This window comes from Lucilia sericata, unplaced genomic scaffold, assembly GCF_015586225.1.
Source record: "Lucilia sericata isolate MDLA Ls3-8-SP2 unplaced genomic scaffold, ASM1558622v1 Contig000029F_arrow, whole genome shotgun sequence".
In the NCBI taxonomy this organism is placed as follows: Eukaryota; Metazoa; Arthropoda; class Insecta; order Diptera; family Calliphoridae; genus Lucilia; species Lucilia sericata.
Genome location: NW_023994067.1, coordinates 342,677 through 367,517, shown reverse-complemented (window position 1 = coordinate 367,517; position 24,841 = coordinate 342,677). Strand labels below are relative to the sequence as shown.

General features: G+C 28.7%; 4 protein-coding genes across 4 annotated transcripts; 2 read left to right on the top strand and 2 right to left on the bottom strand.

Annotated features, from left to right (window-relative positions):
- Window positions 1-706: 706 nt before the first annotated feature.
- LOC119610921 (TATA box-binding protein-associated factor RNA polymerase I subunit B) lies at window positions 707-6,580 on the bottom strand. Its single transcript, XM_037966344.1, has 6 exons — window positions 6,243-6,580; window positions 5,979-6,174; window positions 5,393-5,522; window positions 3,299-3,772; window positions 2,050-3,201; window positions 707-1,456 (listed from the first exon to the last, which is right to left on the bottom strand). Exons 1-6 carry the CDS (start codon window positions 6,460-6,462, stop codon window positions 740-742), a joined length of 2,889 nt encoding a protein of 962 aa, XP_037822272.1. The 5' UTR covers window positions 6,463-6,580; the 3' UTR covers window positions 707-739.
- Window positions 6,581-10,332: 3,752 nt separating this feature from the next.
- On the top strand, window positions 10,333-13,700 carry LOC119610872 (retinol-binding protein pinta). Its single transcript, XM_037966271.1, has 2 exons — window positions 10,333-10,862; window positions 12,875-13,700. Exons 1-2 carry the CDS (start codon window positions 10,654-10,656, stop codon window positions 13,497-13,499), a joined length of 834 nt encoding a protein of 277 aa, XP_037822199.1. The 5' UTR covers window positions 10,333-10,653; the 3' UTR covers window positions 13,500-13,700.
- A 4,981-nt stretch (window positions 13,701-18,681) lies between these two features.
- Window positions 18,682-21,389, bottom strand: LOC119610831 (MOB kinase activator-like 1). The gene is made up of 3 exons (XM_037966219.1): window positions 20,801-21,389; window positions 19,623-19,789; window positions 18,682-19,433 (listed from the first exon to the last, which is right to left on the bottom strand). Exons 1-3 carry the CDS (start codon window positions 20,812-20,814, stop codon window positions 18,955-18,957), a joined length of 660 nt encoding a protein of 219 aa, XP_037822147.1. The 5' UTR covers window positions 20,815-21,389; the 3' UTR covers window positions 18,682-18,954.
- Window positions 21,390-22,063: 674 nt separating this feature from the next.
- On the top strand, window positions 22,064-24,371 carry LOC119610852 (nucleolar protein 56). Its single transcript, XM_037966251.1, has 3 exons — window positions 22,064-22,229; window positions 22,405-22,807; window positions 23,015-24,371. Exons 1-3 carry the CDS (start codon window positions 22,227-22,229, stop codon window positions 24,118-24,120), a joined length of 1,512 nt encoding a protein of 503 aa, XP_037822179.1. The 5' UTR covers window positions 22,064-22,226; the 3' UTR covers window positions 24,121-24,371.
- Window positions 24,372-24,841: the final 470 nt, after the last annotated feature.

The window sequence follows — 24,841 nt, the reverse complement described above, 5'->3', positions numbered from 1 at the left end:
CACCGTATGAAACACATGTATCTAAAGATAAAATCAATAAGAAAATTCTACGAGAAAACAAAAACAAGGAGAATTGAAATGAATGCCAATATTAAAATGGGGGAATGAACAAAAAAAGAATAATGCAAACTATAATAGTTGATGTTAAGAAATTAAAAAGACACAAATATATGTAGATATAGACATAGGGACGCCTTAAAGTTTTAAATTGTACCATTAATTCAGTACCGGGATATTTCATAAAAACAAGTTGTGTTTTTTTTAAATTAAAATACAATTTTAGTTAAAAAATTTTAATTTTAAAGCAAATTTTGAAATTACGTTTAAAACTTTTTAGAAAATACTTGAAATTGATAAAAAAAGAAAGCAATAGTTTTTATAACGATTTTATTAAAAATAATTCATTAGCAAACAATGTTTAAAATAAGTAGCACATTTTCAACAGCATGAAACTAGCCATATGTCTTTTGTGTAGGTTGTGCACAAAAGCAACAGGCTCCAATTTGTACATTTGTAGATTACATACTCTACATTTAATAATATATAAGAATATGGAAATAGTTCAACAAGACAATGACTGACTGAATGAGTGCGTGCATGAAGTTAATGAGTTCAAACACATACTGTATTGCAACTATATTCATTATAAGTTTTGTTGAAGGACATAGAATAGAAAAGATATAGTAGAAGTCCAGCTGAAGGCAAGTAAATTATATTTTGGTTTATTCTCAGTTTTTTCTTACCAGACCTCTCTATATGTATTTATAAGGCTTTGAATTTCCTTAATGGGGTTATGACCATTGATATATACACAATTTGTTATTGTATTAGGATCTTTGATGCCTAAACAAAACATTAACTCTATACACAACAACTGTTCATATACCGCCGACCATTCAACATTAATGGTTTGGGCACATGTTTCTAGCAGCCAGTTAAAGGAACGAGGAAATTTATCTTGTAGTTGAGTTTTTTGGCCTTTTGTCAACATTTGAATATTACCAATCAGCAACCAATAGTCCATTTTGGAAATGTAAAATTTCAAGTCATTACATTTAATATTTTTTTCTTTCCTTTTGTCATTTTCTTCTGAATCCTGTTCAACTGGTTCGACTTTAATAAACTCCTCACAGATAATTGGTGTCTTCGAACTTGAATCTATTGCAAATTTCTTTAATTCCTCTGATCCTGAATGTTGCATATTGCTGTCCATTATGTTGTCATCACCATCACATTCCTTACTATTGTCATCATCATCATCTTCATTTAATATTGATTCTTCATCACTTATACCTTTAAATAAATCAATATTTTCTAAATTTCTTCTTGGTTTAAGTATGAAGTCTTGATTATCAATGGGATCCATATTATTTTCACTGAATAATTCAAAGGAATGCATGGATTGTAGGTCCTCGTTATTGTTGGATGCTTGTTTTGAAAACCTTTTTTTTGGCATCTGAAAGTAAAAGGAAAATCATTTTGGTGGACTCTTAAAAATAAATACTTAAGAAAACATTACGAAAATATACTTTTCTAGTAAAATAAAAAGACTTTTTATATCTTTCACCTATAAAGTATATTTATTTTGGTTCCTTATAGATACCGAAGTCAATTAAGCTGTATCCGTCTATTTTCGGATATAAATCTTCAATAATTCTATTGGACATGCTTTCGAAAAGATTGCTATTTGAAATCAGTAAAATCGGTGCATAAATAATGGAGAAATGGACAAAATTGCGAAGTAACGGATGTATTTATTGTAATAATAATAATAAAGTATTTTTAAAGAACATAAAACATAATTTCGAATTTAATTTTGAATAATCGAACATAATATTGATTGTTATTGGAGGTTTTCCCTAATTATTCCGTCTGCGTAAGAAATAGAAATAAACCTATGGCAAGTTTGTTACGTACGTCGAATTTCGCCATATCCAATGATTGTATACATTTTTATATACAAAAGTCTGTTCTATTTCTGACGACGTACAAAAAAATCTTCAAAAAATTTTTTAAAAATTGTTTATGACTTTTACCTGTTTAACTTACATTTTCATTATCACCTTCATTATCCGTATCATCTTGTATCATCGTTAAATCATAATTCATAGTTGGATTAAAACAATCCATCTTTTTCGTTTTGCGTTTCATTTGATCGATATAAAACTTTGGATAGGTTCTCATATCAGTTAGAAAGAGTAAATCATCTGTACCATGAGCAACATCATCTTTAATATTTTCAATCCATTCCTCTTCGGTTATATTAAAACATGCCTTTTCAACTTTAATTTTTGAATTATTTATAGTGCGAGGTGCGCGAAATACACCAACATAATTGTTATTCTTATTTGGAGCCAAAGCATGAACCTTCAGTTTCAGATGATGTTTCTTAAAGTAGGCAATTAGGGGTTTTACTTGTAAGTAACAGTTAATATTACGCTGAGCATGATCGATGCGCATAAAATCGGGAATTTCTAAGTCCATTATATTATCTGTATCTCTGTCATACAATAGAAAAATATGTTTTAAATATGATAGACCTGGCGTAAACGTAGGTTTAAACTCAATAAGTTGTACCGGCTTCTGGTCGTTTTCAGCGATTTTGTAAGATTCCTGAAAACGTTCGAACAGAGATCTAAAATTTTTAATTTTTTGTTTGGAATGACTGTTATCAGTTGTGTCGTTTAGTAAATTATTGTTATCTTCAGTTTTGCGTATATCTTCAGCCATTTGTTCCATCAACTGACTTGTGCTTTGACACTGTTTAAATTGTTCACAAAAAGCTGAGTTAAATTGTGAGACAATGATTTTTCGCATTTCAATATATTCAACCCATTCCGTCCATACAAAAATTTGTGGTTGATTTTCACTCTTTTTGCAATTCAAATCATTTATTTTCAAATTGAGCTTCTGTGTTGTCTGTGATATACGATGTTCATTGCTGCCATCTAAGCCAAATAAAAGCTTTAAGGTGAAAACAATATAAGCCATAGCTCTGGCTTCATAACCGGGATAAAATCCTAATGTACGAATCTCAAATTGTGGCGGCAGTATGTTTATTAATCGCTCAATATAATCGCCTATATCAATAGGCAAGCATAATTCTGTAATATATCTACGCACTAGTTTTATTATATCTGGTTGCTTAGGAGCGCGTATGCCGATATTTTTACATATTATACTACTATGTTCTCTTAGACACTTGAAAATAAAAAAAAATAAATAAAAACATTACAGAATTTTTACACACTGTTATTTATTACAAAAAAAAATCTAAACAATTTTTAACTTCACTTACCTTGTCTGAGTATTTATCGGGACATTTATAAAAATTGATTTTCTTTAACATCTCTTTACCGTAGTTGGCAATATTTTCTGGAAAATATTGTAAAACATTTGCAGTACTAATATGACCCTCATTTATAAAACGTACCAAATCACAAAGTTGTATATCATCGCCAATCAAATTTAAGGCTATAGCTAAAACTGAATAAATTTGTTTGATGTTCATTACCATTAGACTATAATCTGTACGATTAATTTTTCGAGCTTTAGGTTGCTGATGGCATTTCAGTTGGCCTTCACTATCGGCGGCATGTTTCTCTAAATGTTTTTTAGACATTGTTCTCTTAAAAAATGATCTAGCCTTTATATTGAAGCCAATTCTTATGGGTCTATTTGAATGAGCCGATGTTGAAGATGTAAAACCCGAGATTCCGGATGTAGCGGAAGTGCCAGATGTAATAGAGTAATTTGATTCGTCTAATTTGCGCTAAAAATATAATAATAACAAATTTCGGCATATGAAGTTTTTAAAGTTTAGGAAATTTGCAAAAATCTAAAATTTATACTAAGTTTCTATATATTTATGTAAAAGTTAATGGTAGGTCCTTATACCTATACCTATGACTAAGTACATATTAAAATTTAAAAAATTGTAACCTTGGAAAAATGCAACAAAATCTTGTTTTTAAATGTGTTCAAAACAACTACATATTATGATTAATGAACATATTGACATGAATATTATCTTTAACAGTACAAACTGTTAATGACATATAGATAAGCAAATTAGTAGCTATTCAGCAGCTATTACAAGTTTTACTATAAAATAGCTTTACAATTTCAAGAAAATCATTCAGTCATAAAAACAAATTGTTTAATACAATTCGATAATTTAATTTTTGTTTTTGAAAAAGCAATATGCGTTCTTTAATTTTTGCTTTATTCTTGGCACTATGTTGCATTGTTATGTATACCAATGCTGCTGCTTTACCGGGAAATTCGGATGTAGAAAATGGTGCTGATCGATCAAATGAAGTTTTACTATTTGAAGATAGCCAAGAAGAAGATGAAGGTAAATAGTGAAGAAATCCCTAATGTGTTGTTATTAATTGTATGATTTTTATTTAGCTCCTTTCGCATATGACAATGAGGAAGTTGATGGCAATGCTGGTCAAGAACCACAATCTAGAACACTTTTCTTATTGTTACCTCTATTATTCCCCGATCAATTCTATTTCTCTTAAAGTTGTTTACAAATCTGTTTATGAATTTGAAAGTGTATAAAAAATATATAGAAAATAAAAATAGAATTTAAAATTGTTTAATAAAAGTTAAAAAACGTATTTAATTCAATTTGTTATAATTATTTGATAGTAGTGAAAATAGACACTTCTTCTAAAGGATTTTTAGAACTTTTCTTTATATATTTAAAATTGTAATTGTTATGGAAATGATGTGAATTATTTTACTAAAAGTTGATTTACTTGAGATCCCCTCATTCTCCCTTTTTGAATTTTTTATATTTTGTTGAGTGCACTATAAGCTATTTTTGGTGAAGGAATAAATAAAATTGAAGATATCTTTGACCAAAGAACATTTTCCAAATCATTATCCCTATTTTAAAACTATAATATTAAAAGAAAAAAATATTCTTAAACTACAAGATATAGACTTTAATTAGTTACTAAAACGTTTAAAATCTAATAGATAGTTTAGAAATTATATCATGGTTAATTTAATCTCAAAAAATATGAATTTTGAAACTCGATAAAATCTAAACAATAACATAATTGGAAATTTTGGAGAACTTTAAATTTTGTATTTGTTCGAAGGTCTTTTGAATATCTTTCTTTTGATATACATACATATGTAGGAAGGTATTGTCTATATACATATTACCGTAACATATTAAAAATTCAGGAAAAGTTATGTTTTTTTCGGACTCAATATCTACGTTTATGAACCAATTTTTAAAATATGAATCTTCTTTAAAGAATGTCTGTTTTAATTAAACGAGTGTTTGACCCCGAAAATAATTGAAGGGACAATATATATTCTATGAGGTTATTACATTAAATTATTAAACTTATAAACCGTTCTTACTTACTTTGCTTTTACGCCAATCTTTGGCGGTACTTCTGGATTCATCGCCACTAGTACAACTAGTACCTTCACTACGTCTACGTTGACGTTTTTTACGAGCTGCCTTTGAGTGATTGTAAATTGTTTCCGCATCACTGCAATATGAAAGTGGACATATTATAAGATTAGAAAAAAATATGTCAAAAAACTGTTTGTTATAATAAGATAAATGTGTTGAAAAAAAGAGGTAGATTAATAAAGAAATATCGTTATTGTGTTTTAACTCATTATTTTAACACGATGATAATATTGGAGGCAAGTACTTACCACGCTCAATAACAAATAACTACTTATATAAGTACTTATAAATAATTAACTCCTTATTTATAAGTAATTATATAAGTAGTTATTTGAAAGCGAGCACTAAAAAATAGTTGCTAGAGCGCTATCAAAAAAAGTGTCCAAATAAAAGTGCTAATTTAATGTAAGTCATTATAAGAGTATTTAAAAGTAATACAGACGGTATGTACCTAGTTGTCATTGAAATGTAAGTACTTCAGTAAGTACAAGTCAAACTATTGTATATATCTCCTATTTTTATTTAAACTTACTTTTGCAGATATTTTATACCCAATTTGGGTAAATCCGCTTGTTTACGATTGAAAAATGCCACTTCCATGCGTCTTAAATATGCTGCCCATACTTGCAGTGTCATTAGTTTAAGTTCCTCTTTAGCGCCAATGGAGAGCAGTTCTTCCACAAAACCACGCAATATATAATTATAGCATTCCCAGGAAGTTAATTGTGCTATAAATATTCAATAAAAATACTCTACTAAAATTTTATTTTTTATTCAATATCTTGAACAAACTTACGTTTTTCTGCTTTCGCCACTTGAATCTTAAGTTTCTTTGTCTTTAATTTCTCGTTGTTAAATTCATCATCCTGGTTAACTTCGACTAGACGCACTTGTTCCTGTTTTGTACCGCATTCCTGGCAATAGTAAAAACCTTCACGTTCTTCAAATTGATTTTCACCACAAACATGACACTTTATATTAGAATTTATGGGTAGTGTAGTATCGACATGTTCCATTGTGGAATTAGATTATGTTTATTTATGTATTTAATAGAAATGCTCGTTATTCTATTAAAATAAATGATAAATTATCCAAATCCTAACAACCTCATTGGTAAATGTAACAAAAAAATGTAAACATAAACACGTGCGGATAAAAGCGGTGTTGTTTTTAGTTGCTACTTAAATGAGCATAGTTGTATTCAAATAGTAGTGTAAAAAATTACGTTAAATTTAAATCCGTTATAACTTATTTAGGCCGAATTATTTTGACTTTATCATAGGGTTCTATAAATCGACTTTCGAATAATCGAACAATCGACTTTTTGTCGAAAAAAGTCGAAAAGTCGAAGTCGACTATTTTGTTCCAAAAAAGTCGATAACTCGACTATCGTCTATGAAAAAAGTCGAAAAGTCGACTTTGTAAATAAAAGTCGAAAAGTCAAAAAATCGGAAAGTCGAAAAAAGTTGAAAAGTCGAAAAAAGTCCATAAGTTGAAAAAAGTCGAAAAGTCGGAAAAAGTCGGAAAAAGTCGAAAAGTCAAAAAGAGTCGAAAATTTTAAAAAAGTGGAAAAGAGGTCAAAAACTCTAAAATAGTCGGAAAAACTCGAAAAAAGTAAAAAAAATAGTCGAAAATAGTCGAAAAAAAGTCGAAATAAATCGAAAATAGTCAAAAAGTCGTAAAAAATCAAAAAGTCGAAAAGTCGGAAAAAGTCGAAAAGTCGGAAAAAGTCAAAAAAGTCGAAAAGTCGAAAAAAGTCGAAAAGTCGGAAAAAGTCGAAAAGTCGACCATTTATAAAATACTAAAAGTCGAAAAGTCTAAAAGTCGACTTTTAAATAAATGAAAAAGGTCGAAAAGTCGAAAAATCGACTTTTCATAAAATGGAAAAAGTCGAAAGGTCGAAAAGTCGACTTTTAACTAAATGCAAAAAGTCGAAAAGTCGACTTTTCGTTTCAACTATAGAACCCTACTTTATCATTTCCAATTATTTAATCATATTTAGAGGTAGAGATTAAACAGCAAAATAAAATTAGTTAGCATTCGATATAATTTTAGTATATTTTTTTAATTAATTTTAAAAAAGTTTAAGAACCGTTTCGATACGGCGATTTAGTTAAAAATAAAAAAACAGCTGAGAGTTACATGGGTCATACTAAATTTTTTTCAAATATGTCTATTATTTCGGTATAAGACCTATTTTTTTATTGTAAACGTAAAAACTAAAATGATAAATAGAAATTTTAATTTTTAATTTAGATGAACCAATGGTTTTCCAGTTTCCGTGATTTGTTTAAAAGTAATTTAAAATAATAGTTAAAAATTCAAAGAAATTTTTCTCGAAAATACTTTTTTTGGATTATGAAAGTCTTGTAGTAAATGGAGATATGTATTTGTTTTTGCGGCGATATTTTATTCTCAATGTTTGTTCACTTTTCGTTTACATGTTAAACAAATCGAAATAATTTAAATACCATTGTCAATATCAAGGTACAATATTGATTAATTGTCATTACAAAAACTGCAAAATAAATCTGCAAGTAAAAGCTACGAAAATAACTATTAAAGCATTTTCGATTTAAAATGAAAACAAAATTCAAAGGCTTCTGGATATTTATAGCAAGGGGTGCAATTAATTACTTAACCGTAGCACTTAATGTACCCCCTTTATTTGACAGTTTACCCACTAATGCTTGATTGATTTTGAATGCATATCTACATACATAAGTATGTAACCAGTAAAAACTCGGTAATGACTTGTAGTTACACAACCACTTACTTGCTTATGACAACAACATATTATCAGCATTACTTTTAAGTACTCTTACAACGACTTACATGTGTATGCAAGGACTTTATTTTAAGTTTTGCTGTACGTATAACGCGTTGCCGCGCACGACGCGTGTTGGCATGTTTTTGAAATGGTAGAGAAAATAAATAAGATAAAGAGATTGTAAAGTACTCATTTATCCACAAAATATAGATTCAAGAAAATATTTAATTGAGTAGCTACTTAATCTACTTACTTTTTTGTATTTAATAAACAAAATATACATTCATACATAGTTGTTAGTAATAAATAATAATTATTTAATTTGCATAATGTACTATAAACTCAAATTATAAACATTATTTTCCAACTTGTTAAGAGATACAGTGTTGTAGAAAATATTTTTAAAATAAATTCTTATTATCTAAAATCTGTTGCAATAAATTAACCAAACTAATACATACGAATATGTACATATTTTTGTATATTTGCGCATACATATTTTGTGGCGCTCAGTTCAAAACCTCCAATTTTTGGTTATACCAACAATTTGCGTGATTAATATTGAACAAAACAATGCTAAAGTATAGATTTGGTTATTTTTTGCATGCAAACAGAATAAAAACAAAACAAACTGCATGCTAACCATAACGTTTTAATCGACACTTTCGTATCGTAATTATAGTAGACATTTTTTATTAAGCTGAGATTTGAAAGAATTATTTTTGTTAATACGAAACAAAAATGTTTGAAACATTTTATGAGGAGGAACTGCATTAAATAGGTAGTAAAAACGAAAAATATGCTCTGAAAAACACGATATATGCCTTAAATATGCTATTTAAATCAAATCATGCAAAATTATGCTCATATGCTAAAATATGCGCTAAAAAATTGATGCCCAAATTCTTAAATTGCTCTGTAACCTGTAAATTTTATGACCATGAGTCCATACCATGTTAGTTCCATAAATAACATGCATTTGCATATTTTGGTTTCCCTGGTGATGCGAAATGTCCAGAAATTTTGTTTATCTCGTAAGGGCACAAAACGCTGAAGAATAACGACTAAGAGCGGGTTTTTGAGATGGTAATCAAATGCCAATTAATAATCAGATTAGTTAATCTAAAAATAAATTTAATCTTATGTAAATCCCCTTTGATGTTTTTGAGTACAAGATTAAACTTCGCAGTGTTGCCATACAAAACAACAGAAAACTTCACTGTTTGTTATCAAAACAATGCATATTTTATAAAAAAAGAAGAAGACAATTGTAAATTTAATATGAAAATTAATGAAAACTTTAATTAAAAACAAAAAAATGTATTTTGAAGTGTCCATAATTTATACTAATCAGTAAATAGAACATTTTAATGTTTATATTTATAAAAATTTTATTAATTTTTTTTTTGCATCAGCTGTTTACACTTTAGCATTTCGTGCTTAAGATTAAACCACCTCCATTGGACGCTTAAACTTGCAAACTGAACTGATTTTAATGTTTATATTTATAAACATTTTATTAATTTTTTTTTTGCATCATCTGTTTACACTTTTGCATTTCGTGCTTAAGATTAAACCACCTCCATTGGGCGCTTAAACTTGCAAACAAAATTAACTAATTGAGTACTCAAAAACATCTTTCGAGGATTAATTTTAATTTAATCGCTAATCTTTCACCTAAAGATTGGCCCTAAGAAAGGTTAAAGCAAAAGCAACTTATAAAGATATCAAAAAAATTTTGCTAGAAGATGCAAATAAATATTTTCCCATATTTCTAAAATTATACAAAATATAAAATTAATTGATAAAAGCATCAAGTTTAAGTTTAAAGGTTAAAAATAAATTTTAAATATTAAAAGTGCATTTTCAAATGATCAATTTACCACTAAAGATACATATACATACACGGGTAATTTTGCTCAAGTATAGATATATGGACTATTAAATACCGCTTACTAGCCTACAACTGATAACCAAATGACTACATTCTCTTATGGCCTGTCTAAGAGAATGCACAAGTATCTTGAAAACAATACAATTACTTAGCCTCCTCATACATAATATATTTATTTTAAAAGTATAACCACTATATTTTTATATATACTTTTCAACAACCAACAAATGTTTATTAATCGAAAGCAACTCGCTCGCGGAGGTTCTCACTCAATCATTGTTTAGCATTTTCGTTCTCAGTTGATTTTTATTCTGCAGTTAATTAAACTTTTCCATAACAAAACGAGTATGCAAAAAAAAAATAAATAAACGAAATTAAAGTGGAAATTAATTAATATATCTTGTTATTAATAAAAAATTATTAATAAATAAATTAGAAATCAAACGCATAGTGATTTAAAAACTTAATTACTTTATAGAGTGATCAAAAACTGTATTTGTTTATAAATTAAAAGTATTTGAAAGAGAACATATATTTGTAAAAATGCTATTGCAAAACTCAAATAAAATTTCGCCGTTCGAATATACGAACAGCAACAATGATCCCGATAAAGTTCATCAGAAAGTTCAAATGCTTTATCAATGGTTGACCGATAATCCGAATATAAACGCATGTACTGATTTCGAAAATTTATCGTTTTTCTTGCGCAGCTGTAAGTTTGATGTCGATCGTACAAAAAGGAAGTTAAAATGGTAAGTTAGATCTTATTTTGTTTGTCATTCAATCAATCATTAAGTGCATGTGTAGAGTATTAATATAGTTTTGTTTAGAAATATTTATAATAATACCTGTACATGTGCCGGCAGTTGTTGTTGTTTATTTTTAAACCATAAGTATGTATACATATATACAATTTATATTAACGTGACTTAGATCGTTTTGGTTTATCTAGGGTTCTCTAATTTCATATTTGTCATCACATTTTCTTTGTGCATATTATTCATATCGAATAAATAATAACGATTTGCTAAATTATTACTGACGACACAAAGGTTAAATTTAAATTTTAAATAAATTCTTAATCTATCTGTAGGTACATACATATTTTATATTAAAATCAGGGAAATCTAAGAAATACCCTAAAAATGGTTTTATGCGCATTAAATATGCAGTAAAAAATTAAAAATATTTTCTTAAAATTTAAATATTGATTTCTTGAAACTGAGATTAAATTTTGTACAAAAAAGAAAAATATACCCTAAAAATTCGAAATATGCATTATATTCTTGTGTACAAAATATGAACTGATTATAAAATATTAATCACTACGAATATTGCACAAGTCTATTGTTTTTTAAACCTACGAACAAAACGTTAGGTGGTATATTTATTTTGTTATTATTCTTGTTACACGTCGAAATATTACCCATAGATCCGAAAAATTATATATCTATGTATAGTCTAGATGTCTGTAAAAATCTTAAACTAACTTACTATATCCGTATATCTGGACAAAATCATTCATTAACATTTTTCCAATTATTTAAGAAGTAATTACTATATGTAAATTAGAGCGATTATATAATGTTATTCAAAATACTTTGGGTTTATCGTGTACCATTCGTGAGCAGAACCGTTTTAAAAAATATACATGTCTAATTTTTGTTGGCTTCAATAATCTTCATCATAAAATATTATTATACCCTACACCACTTTAGTGGGGAGGGTATATTGGATTTGTGCTGATGTTTGTAACATACAAAAATATTCGTCCTAGACATACCTTAAAGTATACCAATCGGCATAGAATCGTTTTCTGAGTCGATTAAGCTATGTCCGTCCGTCCGCAATTTTCAAGATAATTGTATGAAATTTGGCACGCACGTTTTATTTGACCCAAGGACGAAGCCTATTGAAAATGGTTAAAATCGGTCCATTATTTCACCTAGCCCCCATAGAACAGAACTCCCCGAAAAGGGCTTCTGAGCTCATAATTATGTTAAATATACAGATATATCGATAAAAAACGGCACAACTAAGTTTTATAGAAGTCTTGATGACCCTGCTTGGCTTGGTCCATATTTGCATTTAGTCCCCATATAAAGCCTCTTTCAGAAAATTAGTTTTTCATCCATAAATTGCTTAAATGTATCGGAACAAGGGAATATTGAAGATAAATGCTTTATTATGAAAAATAAATCACATTTAATATTCATAACTGGTGTAGGGTATCATATGGTCGACCACGCCCGACTATACTTTCTTACTTGTGTTTTGTTTGATGATGATTCCCGATATATTTTGAGTCTAACGATGGCCGTTCGTTATCTGGGTCGTTTTAAAAAGGTCCTTTTATAGCCAACATCAAATATTCGTCTTAGACCCACAAACCTTTATAGATTTAGAGTCTTTATTAAAGTACAGGCTAAAAATACAAGTGACATACAAGTGATAGTCCAGTTCAAATGATACTCTATATTGCATATAGTACATTAAAAAAATAACTAAAAAGTGGACTTCTATTAAATTCACATAATGAAATAGTAATTTACTAATTTTGGTCTTTAATAAACTACAGAGATTATAATTTAAATTAATTATAATATAGATTAATAACAAATTGCTTATTTTGTAAATAGATCATCCTGACGTTAATATGTATAAACAATTATATTCACCTAATAATGATTGATAGAATGCTTCCGATTTAAATAAATACTTTTCAAATATCAATAACTAACACAAATACTTACTATATTTACAGTTTCTATCAAATGCGTGCTGAACGTACCGAATGGTTTTCAAATCGTGATCCATTTTTAAAAGAAATCCAAGAACTACTTGAATTAGGCGTATTTCTACCCATAGACGGTGTTGATGCTAGTCAAAGAAAAGTTATAATCGTGCGAACAGCCGTTCACGATCCCAAACTACATCTACAAAATAATGTTTTTAAAGTCAGTAAAATGATATTGGACATATTGCTAAAAATGGAACCGGAAAATTGTAGCCGTGGCATTGTGGCCATATTCGATATGAAGGGCGTTCAATTGGGTCATGCTTTGCAGTTGAATCCAAAATTAATAAAACGTTCCGTAGATAGTTGGCAAGCGTATCCCTGCCAACCCAAACTATTGGAATTCATTAATACACCAGTACATGTTAATTTGGTATTGAATACATTCCGTCTATTTATGACACCCAAGATGAGATCTCGCGTGGTGGTGCAGAAAAAAGGCTGTAGTGTGAAATGTGATAATTTACCCAAAGATTTGGGTGGAACGGGACCATCATATGCCGAATTATCATTAAAGTGGAAACGTATTGTCGAAGACAATGCACAATTCTTTGTTGAAGATGATAAGTTCAAGAGTATTTTAAAGAAATAATATTAGATTAAACAAAAAAAAAAACATGTTGATTTTCATCTATGAATGAAAGCGAGCGTTATTGAATTATTATTAATTCGAATTAGAAATAATCATATAAATATTATAAATAGTTTAGTAAGTATTTGTTTGTATAAAGTCGAATAAATTGTTATCATATAATGAACATATGTATGTACGAATATGTATTGTTACAGTAAATAAAAAATATACATTTCAAATTATTAGGGCCTAATAAAATGATAATGTTTGACTTTAAAGTAATAAAAAACGATTAAACGACAGAAAACAGTTGTAATAGTGGTTTTATTAAAAAAAAAGAACAAGTAAAACTCTTATTTTTGATTGTGTCGAAACTTATTAACCAATTTATTAATGTTTCTACGTTTTGATTCCCTATAAAAATTGAGACCACCCCGCACACTCGTGTAAAGAATACTCCACAAAGAACTGGTCCAAAAGTAATCTAAATATATAACATGTTCCATTTAACGTTGTGATGTTCTAGGTGAAGCCTACTTAAACCACTCATCAAAACTACTCCTTTGCTAAAATTATGTAAGAATGTGGTCCTATGTAATGCAGGCTATGGACCATGTAGTTTTAAAAAACAATGAACATGGTCCATGACTGCATTACACATGACTACTAAACGGATCATATGCTACAAGAATGTTTTCAGGCGAGTAGTTTTTATTTTCCTCGATTAATCGAATAATTTTTATTCGAATGGCAATCCTTTTTATTCAAATTCAAAACGAATATCTTCTAATACCGAACAATTGGAGCGCACAACAGGCCCGATAGTGGCCTAGGTGTATTTCTTCGGATTTGATGTAGTATACATCCTCCTATCAACCTAACCTAATACCGAACAAAGACAAAGAGATTTTTCCATAGATTCTACCTCTTCTTCGGCCTGCTTCTACACAAGTCGTTATATGACTAGATTATTGAAATGGGGACGACATAGCTATCCAGTATTGGCCATATCATCCTGGTAATGATAGTTGCCTCGTTGTACCTTGTATCTTGACTGAGAGTACATAGAATATGTTATCTAGTCGTTTTTTAATGCATTTAAGGGGAATTCGGCAAAAAATGTCATATTTAAAGATGCCCGACATTTCTAGACTAGTGTGGATTAGGGATGCCAAACGGGACTGGCTTTTACAAATCCCGGGATTCGGGATTTTGCAAATTGCAATCCCGGGATCTCGGGATATTTCGGGATCCCGGGATTTTTCGGGATCCCGGGATTTTTCGGTATTTCGGGATTTTACGGGATTTCGGGATTACATGAATTTAATTATTTTATATATGAAAATCTTTAAATCATCATATTTGTAAAGAAAATTGTTTAATTTTGTGGAAATTTAACAGACAGAAGATATATTTAAATTAAAACAATCCAATTAATTCCAATTTTTAAATAAAAACTTTCAGAATTGCATAATTTCTGAAACTTTTTAAATACATACTTACTTCCTAAATAAAAATAAATATCAAGTTCCGAAATTAGACATAAGCACTTTTTAAAACCTCATACTGTTCCATGTGAACTAATAATTATAACAGATACCAATTCAATTATTCGAACATCAATTTAGAACCTATTCTTTGAAAAATATTTGGAATTTTACTCAAAATACATATTAGTTTTGGAACACATTATTATATTCGTAGTATTAATTTAAAATTTTAGGTGCATTCAGAACAAGGTAATTTACCTTTACCGGTATCATTCAGATTTGTAGAAAGTTAGAAATGTAAAATCCTCTAGTATTGAAAAATAAAGTTTGTATTCGACTGTGCCGAAATTAAATACCCACCATCAAAATATTGTAATGTATTGATATTAATATCAGCATCAATGTGATTTTCAGAGGAGGTCCAATTAGGTTTTTTTGTGTCAATTTTGGTCCAAATTTGCAGCCCAAATAGAATGAGTCTTCTAACTCGTGTTTTCAGCTTACAGATACAGAATGTGTATACTTTTTGGGTCGGTCTACGACCAACATTGCAATGTGCTAACAAGTAAAAAGTTATAGTTGGGCGAAGCCTACCATATAATACCCTACACCAGTTATAAAAATAAAATGTGATTTATTGTTCATAATAAAGCATCTAAGTTGAATTGTACCTTGCCTCAGATATAATTTAGCTATTTTTTGTTGAATAAAATTGTGTACATTTAAGTCATATTTCGAAGGGGCCTTTGCATAGGGCTAGGGTCAAATGAGGCCGCATCATCAAAAAATACATCAGGGTCATGAAGGCTAGTATAGAACTTGGTTTTGCAGCTTTTTGTCGAGTTACGAGTATATTGAACATAATTATGAACTCAAAAACCCTATTTGGGGGGTTCAGTTGTATGGGGGCTAGGTCAAATATTGGACCGATGTTATCTATTTTCCATAGGATCCGTCTCAAGTACAATAGAAGATCATGCAAAATTTCATTGAATTATCTTCAAAATTGATGTACTTTGATTACAAGGTTTACACGGACGGACGGACAGACGGACGGACATAGCTAAATCGACTCAGAAAATGATTCTGAGCCGATTGGTATACTTTAAGGTATAGGACCAATATTATTGTGTGTAACAAACATCAGCACAAACCCAATATACCCTCCCCACTAAAGTGGTGTAAGGTATAAAAACGAAGTGAATAAATAAATTTATATGTGCTATGTGTATGGACTCATACCACTTTAAAAAATAAAAGGTTCAAATATGTATAAAATTAGCTCTGCGGAATTTTGTTTTGCATGAGTCAAAAATAAAATAAGATCGTAATTTTCAAATTAATGAAAATTATGGCTCAAAAAAAGAAAATAAAAACAGTTTTTTGAAACAAATCCTAATCCCGAAAAAATCCCGGGATTTATTTTCCAAATCCCGGGATTCGGGATTTGCCAATCCCGAAAAATCCCGGGATTTTCGGGATCGGGATTTCGGGATTGGCATCCCTAGTGTGGATGTAATATATACAATAATCAGGGATTTTATAAAAGCCTGATTTAAATTTAAGTGTCTAATTTCGTACCATTGTCATACATTTAGATCAACGGTAATTGATATTATGCAATTTATCTACATACATACTTTAGAACTTTTATAGACATTTAAAATGTAAAATTTTATTTAAAATGAATTAAATATTAATATTAAATATTAAAAAGTATTAAATAAAACTATAATAAAACTAACTAATAAAACTATACTTATTATTTTTGCAATTTAATTATCAAAATTTAATACCAATAAAAAAGAATGTTTTTTTAATCAAATTTTTTTTTACGGTAATTTTATTGACATTTCTTGCTTCCATTTTATTTACGAGTATTATTATTAACTTAAAGCTACTTACATAAATATATTTATGTGTTTATATAAAAAAAAACTTACATACAAACTCTATAGATACTATTTTATTATATTTTTGGGTGTATAAAATATTTGTAAGTGCTAATTTTTAATACTTTTTTTTTTATTAAATATTTATCAAGTCTTCGGTTTTATATTTTAATTTATTTATTGTATATTATTATATAAAATATTGAAATTTAACCTAAAACTATAGTAGTCCTTTACTATTAAGTTTTAAGTATTTTTCATCAAAATTTGTTTTCAATTTGCAACTAAAAACATTTAAGATTTAAATTGTTAAATAACTTTTAATCCATTTTCTTTTTAACATATTGTAATTTTGTTTGTGTGGGCTGTGTCATAAAATCTTTGAATTGTATAATTTAAATCAATGAATACGTCAATTGATTGAATAATACAATTTAATGCATTTAATATTAATGCTTGAATTACATTATTTTAGCCTTTTAGCAATTTTGCACTTGAAAACCTTTACATACACAAATTAAGTCGTCAATTGTTTAGTGTTTTTCATTACAAATGTCAATAGTTTTGTTTTTCTTTTTTATTATGTGGGGGATATTGTGGCAGCTTAGTTTAGGTGCAAAATAAATTGATTAAATTAAAGGTTTAAAGACAAATAAAACATATAATAAAAGTTTAAAATATAGAAAGTACTATGTATTATCTTATATAAGGTTATATATACTTACCTGTTAAATTGCTTTGAACATTTGTTTTTGAATAACAATTTAAAGATTACAAGAGAAGGGTACCTACAGGTATAATACTACTTATTTTAAAACAAATTTCAATATTTGACAACAAATCCCTAATTGTCACTATTTCTTTACCAAAAGTTTTTCTTGTCAAAACCTACAACTTATGAAATTGTTCTTCCTATATGAAAAATTGTAACTTTCTCATTGTCTACCTTTCTCTGAACCTAATAAAAATTAGTATAATTAAGCAATTAAAAATTAATAACCCACAAATTAATCGTAACAAAATTATATTATATACTTAAGTTTATACTAGATTACAAAGGGATTAAAATTCCTTTTCTTGCAAATAAAAATATACAATAACAAAAATTCCAATTTTAAATTAATTTTATAAAAATAAACGAATAATAAGAAAGATTATGTATTTTTTGTGTATTGTATTTATTTTTTTTTTAATGTATAAATAGTAGTAGGTGTGAATGTAGTGTTTGGTAAAATTTATAAATAAATTAAGCGTTTTTAATAAGAAAAAAATAAAATTCAACTTATTTAAGTTTAAGTCTCAATTAGGATATTGAATTATTAAACTTTTTGTTGTAATTTTTCGCCAATAATTATTTGACTTAAGGGGGTTTATTTAAAAGTACTTGGTTGGTACTTGGTTTTATTTAAAAGTACTTGTATATTGAGGTTTCAATTAATACATTAATTCCTTTTTGAAATGATGGCATTCGAACTTGAAATCTAGTAAGTTTCGATCACGTATACTGCAATACGAGCCCAGGTCAGACGAAGGTTCCTTTAAGAATGATTTCAATGCCGTAGTTGTTATTCCAATGGAATTCTTTTTGATACATTCCTCTGTTAATTGAGGAAAATTTAAAGTTTTGCTTTTTAACTACAAAATGGCAATTATTTGAGTATTATTTATGTATGTTTCATTAATAAAAATAGCGTAATAATAATTTAAAAAATAAGAAATATTAATAAATCAGATTATTATGATTTAGAAAAACATACTTCTCAAAACAACCAAAATCAAAAATTTTATTACCAAATATGTAAAGTAAAACTGTAGGTATGTGTGTATTTGTTTATAAATAAAGTTTTATTATCCTTTTTAGTTTTTTTGTTTGTAATTTGAATTAGTATCTGTACAAGTATTTCCATTGTCATCGGTGGCTTTAAAAAATAAAAAAAGTAATTGGAAAAAATAAAAAAAAAACTAAATACTACTGTTAGAATAATTGAAATGTTTTGAAAAAAGTAAAAAAAAAAAAAAGAAAATAAAAAAGCAGGTTACTTAAACTCAAAACTCCATTCCATGCGAAGCCCCCACAACTTGCATTGAATCCTATATTTGCCTTTCATCTTTTGCTGTCAACTTATCAATAAGTTCTTGCAAAGGTGCCAGCTCACGACGTTCAATTAAATTAAACTCCTGTACAAAGAATATGAAATGCTTAAAAGATGTATTGAGATGGGCCTCCTCGCCCAAAGTTACAACTTCCGAAAAATGCTGATGATATATATGAGCATAAACACGGAATAATCGTTTCAATATAGTTTTAGCATTACTTAGGAAATTCTTTGGAAAAGGTATTCCAATTTTGGAGGGAAATAACGTTTCATCATCTAATTGATCCTGTACCCAGGTCATGAGATAATCAATATATTTGGGTGCACTACACTTAATGGGTTTCTTAACTGTATAACCATCAGCCCAGTGGTATTCGTATTTGGGACCAGCTGACATTATGCCACAACTTTCTTCAGTGCAAAATTCTGTGATGGTACCGTATAGCATGTTGATTTGATTAAAGAAATCCACAGCTAGAAAAAAATGTAAGAAAATAATAAATTTTATATATTTTTTTAAAGAATTCATATGTAAGAATCATCCTTTTGAAAACGAATTAATAGTTGGAACATCATTATTACATTTGGAAATCGCCAGTTTTGTTGTCAACTTTTAATAATGTCTAAAATTAAGATTACGAAATAAATCGTATCAATACTCACTGTTTACGGCCACCCATTCGTTAAGATCTTCACCATCTGGTAGGGCTACGGCATTTCGTAAATTACCCGAACCCAGTGTGGCTGCTGCATGTTTCATGAGATCATATTGATGAGTTCCTTCAGGTATATTCTTTTTAGGTTTAAACGTTTTACTTGATCGCGAGCCACTGTGAAATGAAGAAAGTAAAAATTGTTTAGTTAATATACATTGGGTATAGATATTTTAAATTCCTCATTTAACTAGGGAGATAGATAGATAGATAGATAGATAGATAGATAGATAGATAGATAGATAGATAGATAGATAGATAGATAGATAGATAGATAGATAGATAGATAGATAGATAGATAGATAGATAGATAGATAGATAGATAGATAGATAGATAGATAGATAGATAGATAGATAGATAGATAGATAGATAGATAGATAGATAGATAGATAGATAGATAGATAGATAGATAGATAGATAGATAGATAGATAGATAGATAGATAGATAGATAGATAGATAGATAGATAGATAGATAGATAGATAGATAGATAGATAGATAGATAGATAGATAGATAGATAGATAGATAGATAGATAGATAGATAGATAGATAGATAGATAGATAGATAGATAGATAGATAGATAGATAGATAGATAGATAGATAGATAGATAGATAGATAGATAGATAGATAGATAGATAGATAGATAGATAGATAGATAGATAGATAGATAGATAGATAGATAGATAGATAGATAGATCATAAATGATTCTTAGTCATCATGCATAACTTTTATTATTATAAAGCGCCTTGGCCAATCACTCTTTTATATTTTAACTAGCATTATCAAAAAAAATTACAGTTTGAGAAACATAGTTTGATTTGTATCCAAGGCGCTCTTAGCTCTCCCCATTTATTTCCATATAGTACCCCCACATTCCTAATTAGACATTTAGCGAAACTAGTAATCTGGCAACTTCTAAACAACAGTAACAGAGGAGAAGGCAAAGTAAACAAAAAAACTAAAAAGGAAATATAGGGAAGGTTGCTGCACTTTCTAAATGGAATTATAGAATAATCTCGAAAAGAGAAAACAAATAAATGAACAAAAACAAAAGTTATTAACAAATTGCTTCTATATTGTATTATATATTTAGATTTCTTATAAAATTGCAAAATCATACTTACAACAAAAACTCCATTGTGTTGCTGTGTTTTAAACAAATCTCGATAAAGCAATCCAAGAGGAAAAGGTGAAAAAACTTAGAAGTTTTCTGTTTTTTTTTTCTCTTACAGAATATTGGCAAATTTTGGTAGATGAAAGAATATGTCTGTATAAATGAATAACTGACTGTTTGTCGGACTGACTATAAGGCAAAGACCAAACAATAAAAACAGAGCAACACTATATGTAGACCTCCAAGTAGTTGTGGTAGTGGTGAAGACGACGATGATCAAGATGTTGTAGAGTAGACGGTAAAATTTTTATTTTTAGCTGATGTGACGAATTTATTAATTTGAATGTGTGTTTTTCTTTTTCAAAGCGAAATAATAAATTTTCCTCTAAATATCTGTGTAAAACTCTATGTAATATATGATTTCAAGCTCTTCTTTAAGAATAGTTCATTAAGTTTTTTTGTTTTTATTAAAAAAAGAAAAATTCATGAGAATTCAAACCAAAAAATATATTTTGTCTAGCACTTCCACCTTGGTGATGAAAAACTACTTATTTTTTCTTTCTTTGTTGTCTTCTACTTCAAAGTTTTTTCCTTGCTTTTATTGTTTCTCAATTTTATTGATTTGACGTTTATTTAGTAATTTATCATTGCACCTTGATTATATTCGATTCGCAATTTCCCCGCAAAAATTTCCCATTTTTTACAGAACAACACATGTTCAGTCATATGATGGTGTTTGTGTGGTGCTGTAAAGTAGTGTACTGTATAAATAAAATGTTGATGAATTAAAATTAAACGTGTTTACACTGTTAAAATAGTGGATTTTATAAATTTCTTAAAAGGTTTTAGACATTTTAAAAATTCGTTTTTGGTATATTATTAAGAATATATATACACATTTAGAAAATATAAAACAAATGGATTTTGTTAGTTTTGCTTAGTTCACCTCAACATATATATTGGTAGATTTTGTACAAAAGGTAAATTAAGTTACTCAATAGAGATTTATTTCTAAAACATATTTTTAAAAATTCATACCATTATGTGCCGTAGTTTCTGAGTTTTTCGATTACGAACAAACATTACTTTTATTTATATAGATGTTTGTTTCGATTTAAGTTTACAATTTAGTTTCAAAATATATTTTCGTACAAAATTGTTCATTTTCGGGAATAATAAAATATGTTTCATTTTGTATATTAATTCCCGAAGAATAACATTTTACGTGTATTTTTTACAGTGTATTATAAATTTGACAGGTACTGTATAAACTAAATTGAACATTTGACACATGAAAACAACGAGGTTTGTGTCAAACACACATTGAATATTTCTTTTTAAACGCGCACGTGGAAAAAAATTGTGGCTGATAAGTGAAGTGTAAAAGAAAAAAAATATTTTTCAATAAAAAATTAGACGTATTTTATTAAAAAAATATGGTAAGTAAAGAAAACTTCATAAAAAACAGTATAAACATGAAGAATTTAAAAAATAAACAAAAAATTTGTAAACAAAATTTAACCTATAAATATGGAGCTCCACCATTTATCATGGAGTTACCTTTTCACTACAAATCAGTCCCAGCTTATGAATATTTCGTTGTCTCAATTACAGTCTCAACTATACGTTTTGTACGAACATGCGGCTGGGTTCGCTTTGTTCTCCGTCAAGGAATTCGAAGAGGTCTCCATGTTCTTGCCACAAGTGGAGTCTTCGGTGACAGATTTGGCTAAATTCAATTCTCTTGTGAAATTGGCTGGTTTTTCGCCATTCAAGACAGCCATTTCTGCTTTAGAAAATATCAATGCTATTTCCGAAGGTATTGTACCTCAAGATTTGATGGTATTTTTGGATGATTTCTTCGCGAAACTGAAGAAAAAGAAGTGCCTGTTGGGCATTGCTGATGCTAAGTTGGGTGCGGCCATTACTGAAGCTATCGGCGTACAGTGCAGTCAAACTGGTGTTGTACCTGAAATTATTCGTGGTGTTCGTTTCCATTTTCATAAATTAGTTAAAGGTAAGTTGAGTTGTTAGTAAAAATAAAAAACTAAATTGGTTTTCAATAAAGTATTTTAAGTGTGATTTTTAATATACAAAAAAAATTGTATTTAATATGATCAAACTATTTTTTAAATTTTTGTTATTTGCAAAGAAAACCAAACCCTATAAATTACCTTTCTGCATAGATGTCTTAAATATAAATTTTATTTCTTATAACCTTAAGGTTTCACCGACAAATCCGCTGGTATTGCACAATTAGGTTTGGGTCACAGTTACTCTCGTGCCAAGGTCAAGTTCAATGTTCATCGTTCTGATAACATGATCATTCAGTCCATTGCACTTTTGGATCAATTGGACAAAGATGTTAACACATTCTCTATGCGTATCAGAGAATGGTATTCTTACCATTTCCCAGAGTTGGTCAAAATTGTTCCAGACAACTATATGTTTGCTAAATCCGCTAAATTTATTAAGGACCGTAAAACTTTGACACAAGATAAACTCGAAGAATTGGAAGAAATTGTTATGGATTCAGCCAAGGCTCAAGCTATTATTGATGCTGCCAAAATGTCAATGGGTATGGATATTTCAATTGTTGATCTTATGAACATTGAAATGTTTGCTGAGCGTGTGGTAAAACTCTCCGAATACCGTAAGAAGTTGGCCACTTATCTTCACAATAAAATGGAATGTGTGGCTCCTAATTTACAGTCATTGATTGGTGATCAAGTTGGTGCTCGTTTGATTTCCCATGCTGGCAGTTTAACAAATTTGGCCAAATATCCAGCTTCCACTGTACAAATTTTGGGTGCTGAAAAAGCTCTCTTCCGTGCCCTTAAAACTCGTTCCAATACTCCCAAATATGGTCTTCTCTACCATTCCTCGTTCATTGGTCGTGCTGGTTTGAAAAATAAGGGTCGCATCTCACGTTTCTTGGCCAACAAGTGTTCGATTGCTTCACGTATTGATTGCTTCTTGGAACAGCCTACTGCCGTATTTGGTGAAACTCTTAAACAACAAGTCGAAGAACGTTTGAAGTTCTACGAATCGGGTGAAGTTCCTCGTAAAAACATTGAAGTGATGAAAGAGGCCATTGAAATTGCCTCGAAAGAACAACCTAAAGAAGCCCAATCTGCTAAAAAGAAGAAGGATAAGAAAAATAAGAAACGCAAGCATGAAGAAGCTAATGGCAATGGCACAGCAGTCCAAGCAGAAGATACCAACTCGGAGGAAGTTGCACCACCTGCTGCGGCAGAAGAAAACGGAGCTGATGGTGAATCCAAGAAGAAGAAGAAAAAGAAGAAGAACAAGAACAAAGATAATGAATAATTGTTTTGCTCTTTAATCAATGCAATCAAATTTTCTTCTTTTTATTAATTTTTACTTAGATTTAAGTTTAACCTACCCTAGCCCCCTCCCATATAAAACCACAAACATTTTATTACTGAATTACAACTACTTTCTATAAAAAATATACTGTAGATATTGGCTTTATAATTTTTCATATTGCTAAGCATTTACATGTTAGATTTTAGAATAAACATTAAAATATTACATAATAAAAAATTACAAAAACACAATTTTGTATTAATTGGTATTCATTTTATCTTTTTCGAGTAGGAAAATACCTTTTGTCTCACTTTGGTGTAAAGTTGAGCAATTGAAGTTATGATATTAAGTTTATATTAATGGGTCGTCTTTTTCTTAAGGAAATGTTGAACTAGTAGTGAACGTTTGTTATTACTTTAAGAAATTTTGAACCAGCGGTATACATATCCACTTTTTAGGAAATTTTAGGCTAGAAATATATTTACTTTTATGAAAATTATTAGCGATATCGATTTTTTAACGGGAAATTGGAACAAATGATAGATTTCTATATACATACATACTTACATTATAATAAAACTACAAATGTTTTATATTTCAATACTAATTTGTAAAGATAAATTTATTAAATATTGCACATACTTCAACTTGTGCGAACATAAAATTAATAAAACATTTAAACACAAATGGATTAAATTTTTAATAGTATTTTTTACAAAAA

Bases quoted from the DNA above. Each gene is read 5' to 3' on its own strand.
- LOC119610921 (XM_037966344.1), bottom strand. From the start codon at position 6,462: ATGGAACATGTCGATACTACACTACCCATAAATTCTAATATAAAGTGT. The intron at 6,175-6,242 runs GTAAGTTTGTTC...GAATATTTATAG, and splicing joins AGTGGCGAAAGCAGAAAAAC to CACAATTAACTTCCTGGGAA. The intron at 5,523-5,978 runs GTAAGTTTAAAT...TTCATATTGCAG, and splicing joins GGTATAAAATATCTGCAAAA to TGATGCGGAAACAATTTACA.
- LOC119610872 (XM_037966271.1), top strand. From the start codon at position 10,654: ATGCTATTGCAAAACTCAAATAAAATTTCGCCGTTCGAATATACGAAC. The intron at 10,863-12,874 runs GTAAGTTAGATC...CTATATTTACAG, and splicing joins ACAAAAAGGAAGTTAAAATG to TTTCTATCAAATGCGTGCTG.
- LOC119610831 (XM_037966219.1), bottom strand. The intron at 19,434-19,622 runs GTGAGTATTGAT...ATTTTTTTCTAG, and splicing joins CGAATGGGTGGCCGTAAACA to CTGTGGATTTCTTTAATCAA.
- LOC119610852 (XM_037966251.1), top strand. The intron at 22,808-23,014 runs GTAAGTTGAGTT...TATAACCTTAAG, and splicing joins TTTTCATAAATTAGTTAAAG to GTTTCACCGACAAATCCGCT.